This window comes from Papaver somniferum, chromosome 2 (assembly GCF_003573695.1).
Source record: "Papaver somniferum cultivar HN1 chromosome 2, ASM357369v1, whole genome shotgun sequence".
Taxonomy (NCBI): Eukaryota; Viridiplantae; Streptophyta; class Magnoliopsida; order Ranunculales; family Papaveraceae; genus Papaver; species Papaver somniferum.
This window is the reverse complement of record NC_039359.1, coordinates 213,945,696-213,949,152: the sequence shown is the minus strand read 5'-3', so window position 1 is coordinate 213,949,152 and position 3,457 is coordinate 213,945,696. Positions and strand designations below refer to the sequence as shown.

Here is a 3,457-nt window from a genome sequence, read left to right as displayed (position 1 = left end):
GTAACAGCATCAAAAGGAAACCCAAGTGGCCAATCATGGTAGTAACTTTATCATCAACTGCAGCAAATAATGCGCACTGAGCTATGTGCGCCTCCTGGGAACTGTCACCAATTTTAATTCTCAAAATTGGTGAGAGTCATAGAATTGCGCAAGACAAGTCAAACTCCAATGATAAGCCCAAAAAACCTGTTCATAAGCACCAGCCAGGAATCTTGCAACTTGGATGCAAGCCTCCAAATTATTAACATCTACTTGTACTTTATAGTCTGCAGATAAATGCTTACAAATACCGACTCTCTGGGGGAGAATATAAGTCAACAAACATGAAGTTTCACTCACCAAAAAGACACATAAATATATTTGTTTCCCCCAAACAACACTTGACACAATGAGAAACCCAAGACCTTTTGCTATGAAAAGAAGCAAACCAAAATCAAATAAAATCTGAACACCACATGAGATGGTATAATAAATTAAAAAGAAAATCCATCAACGCAATGCAAGGACCAACCGAGACTGACCAACTTACGGACCAACTGACACTAAGCCAAGTCCTCCCATAATAACTCAAACTACCCACTTGATCTAGTTTATATATGTTGTCCGGGTTTTGACACTTGATGGGAACATTTATATAAGATGTGTGGACCAAAAAATAAGAATCAGAACCCTAGCTCCACCTATTCATCCTTCTTCTCCTTCTCAGCAGATGATGCTTCTGCTTCAGGCTCATCCTTCTTCTTTTCAGGTGTAGGTACATCTTCTTTCTTCTCACCAACAGACAACTTCTCAGTAAGATCATCTGCTAACGATGCAGCACCTTCTTTGCTCTCTTCAGATTTCTTCACCTGGGACTCGGCAACCTCTTCAACCATCTCCTTGAAAGCTTTAGCATCTGTGTGGCAGGAAGCACACAGGGTAGGAAGTCAGAAAAGGAAAGTGTGACAAAACACTATACAACGTCATTATTTTCTCCATCAGTAATTCACTTCTTCCGGACTAGCAATGTTCACTAACTGTGTATGTTGACAACAGATACTCTTAACATTTCAACAGCATAGAAAACAAGTCCACTCAAATATTCATATTCATGATCAAACTCAATTAACTCAAGTCGAAAGTCATTAACCATTTTGATCTTTACAGATACAAACATGTACGACCAAGTAATATATATATTTCACATAATATATATATTTCACATGATACTCAAACTGAGAGACTGTACTCTTCTAAAAGCTCATCACTTTGCCACATGGGACGCTAAAGTGTAAAAGCAACTTACACAGAACTGGCATAATAAAGATTTAACTTCTTGGCAAACTAATTAAATCCCTATGGGCATTTCAAAACACCTGTCCCTACTACCAAACAATAAGACAGCTCACTTGTACAATTCCTTACAATGAACAAGCTGGACAGATAACTTTACAAGTGTTTAAACATGAATACAGCTAAGCAAATAATCCAAAAGTGACAAATTTGATGAGTGTACAAATTGATTACAATTATGAGTCGTTTAGGAAGTCTAGATTTTAACTTAGGACATGCGACTAACCATATAGGGACTCAACATGATTCACAGACTATTATCAAGTCTTACATTCCTTTTAAAAGATATATCTTATATAACATTGAAATTACAACAAATCAAACATCATGACATGACATCATACTGGTACGCCAAAACACATGATACTCTAAACTCATACATCAACTGTAAATTGTGAAACACAAACGCCCTGCAAAAACATGTCCGAAACCTATTGGCTGTTGCCTCACTTGCGAGAAACAGACTAACTAAATTGAGAGAAACAGACTAAACATGTAAGACTGTGTCCCCAACAACAGCATACATTTAAATTACTATTATACAAATAATAAGAGCAACCAAACAACAAGCAAACACAAGACATCCTAATAGTAATCAACAGGTAATATTATACTCATGACTGAGATACACTACAAACAGCAATATCAACAGGCTTAAATCAATGAAAACCTCAAGCAAAATACTTACTCTCAATGGATGCAAATCGGATACAGAACAACTCTTCTTTCAATTCACCATCAGAGAAATCAGCTGCGTGCCATACACATGATTTCTCATTCCCGGCATGCTCTTGCATCGAAATTGTTGGTAACACTACAAATCAAAAATCACAGACAAAAACCCTAAATCAAATCTCATTAAAAACCCTACATCGAATCTCACAGATCAAAATCCAAACAAACAAAAACTAAAATCAATTCAATAAAACAAACAAACCTAGATGATTAGCACAGATCTTCAGTGTCTTAGATTGTCTCATAACCAAACGAACTTTTGAAGTCTGTTTATGTTTAAGAAGCTTCACAGTTCCAACTCCTCTTTCCTTCCATTGATTTCCATCTTTATCGAATCGGTACAGTTTCGCCTTTCTACAACAATCAAAAGGACCGAATCGGTTAGCAACTGAATCAAATCAAATCGAAAAAGCTAATAAAAAGTAAGAGATTGGGGTTCGGATTTGAGATTCAGAAAACATACAGATCGAGAAGAACATCTTCTTCTTCTTCACCAGTAGTTACAGCAACTTCTTCAAGTTTAATGATAGGAGCGATCTGAGCACCAGTATCTTCTTCTTCACCACCAGCGTTGGTTCCTTCAACTGTTTCTTCCTCTTCTTCTACCTTGCTGTGTTCTACATCCTTGCTTGCCATCGCTACTACTAGAGATGAGATGATACAGAGACTGTGGCTGTGATGGCGGTGGTTGTGGCGGTGGAGTGATGTTTACGGCGGAATATCTAGAGAGGCAGAGAAAGGGGGAAGTGTGTTGTGAAATATAAACTAGGGTTTTCGCTTTTCAACTTATTAAAAAATATATGTTAGCTTAGGATTCAAGCTGGCTGGCTGGCTTTAACACGGCTTGGAGTTGAAGCTGACCACCTATAGCCGGGCGTGGCTGCTATGATCAGAAGGGACATGACCTTTTCAAACTACTTTGACATTGGCCGTTGTTGTTGGAAGTGGAACTCAACAACAAAGATATTTTTCCCCAAAACAACAAGAGTTTGGATCGCTTTGACTCAGCCTCAATTGAGTCTTTTGATGACATAAGACAAGTGATCAATGTAGCTCAAATCAACTCAAGTTTTCTCAATGTCAGCAGAGGTTTTGCAGAAAAACAAGCTAGATTGATTTGGGGAGACAAAGTGGGAACCTTTGTGCTAAGAAAGAAGGGAAAGAACTTGTTCACAGTTACTTTTGAATCAAAAGACGACTGGAGTTGGGTGCTATCTGAAGCCCCATGGTGTCTAGATGGTTTTCTGTGGATCCTCAAGCCATGGAATCCAACTCAAAATCACAGAGATATCCTATCTGACAAGCAAGAATTCTGGGTCACTTTCAAAGACTTGCCAAAGGAGTTTCTCAATGTGTATGTTGCAAATGAGATGGGAAGCATGTTAGGAGA

The 3,457-nt window shown here is 38.1% G+C and overlaps 1 protein-coding gene across 1 annotated transcript; it reads right to left on the bottom strand.

The window, feature by feature from the left end:
- Positions 1-207: 207 nt before the first annotated feature.
- On the bottom strand, positions 208-2,835 carry LOC113350456 (ran-binding protein 1 homolog c-like). Its single transcript, XM_026594596.1, has 4 exons — positions 2,531-2,835; positions 2,270-2,421; positions 2,021-2,146; positions 208-895 (listed from the first exon to the last, which is right to left on the bottom strand). The coding sequence occupies exons 1-4, from the start codon at positions 2,701-2,703 to the stop codon at positions 681-683; spliced, it is 666 nt and encodes a 221-aa protein (XP_026450381.1). The 5' UTR covers positions 2,704-2,835; the 3' UTR covers positions 208-680.
- Between the last annotated feature and the right edge of the window lie 622 nt (positions 2,836-3,457).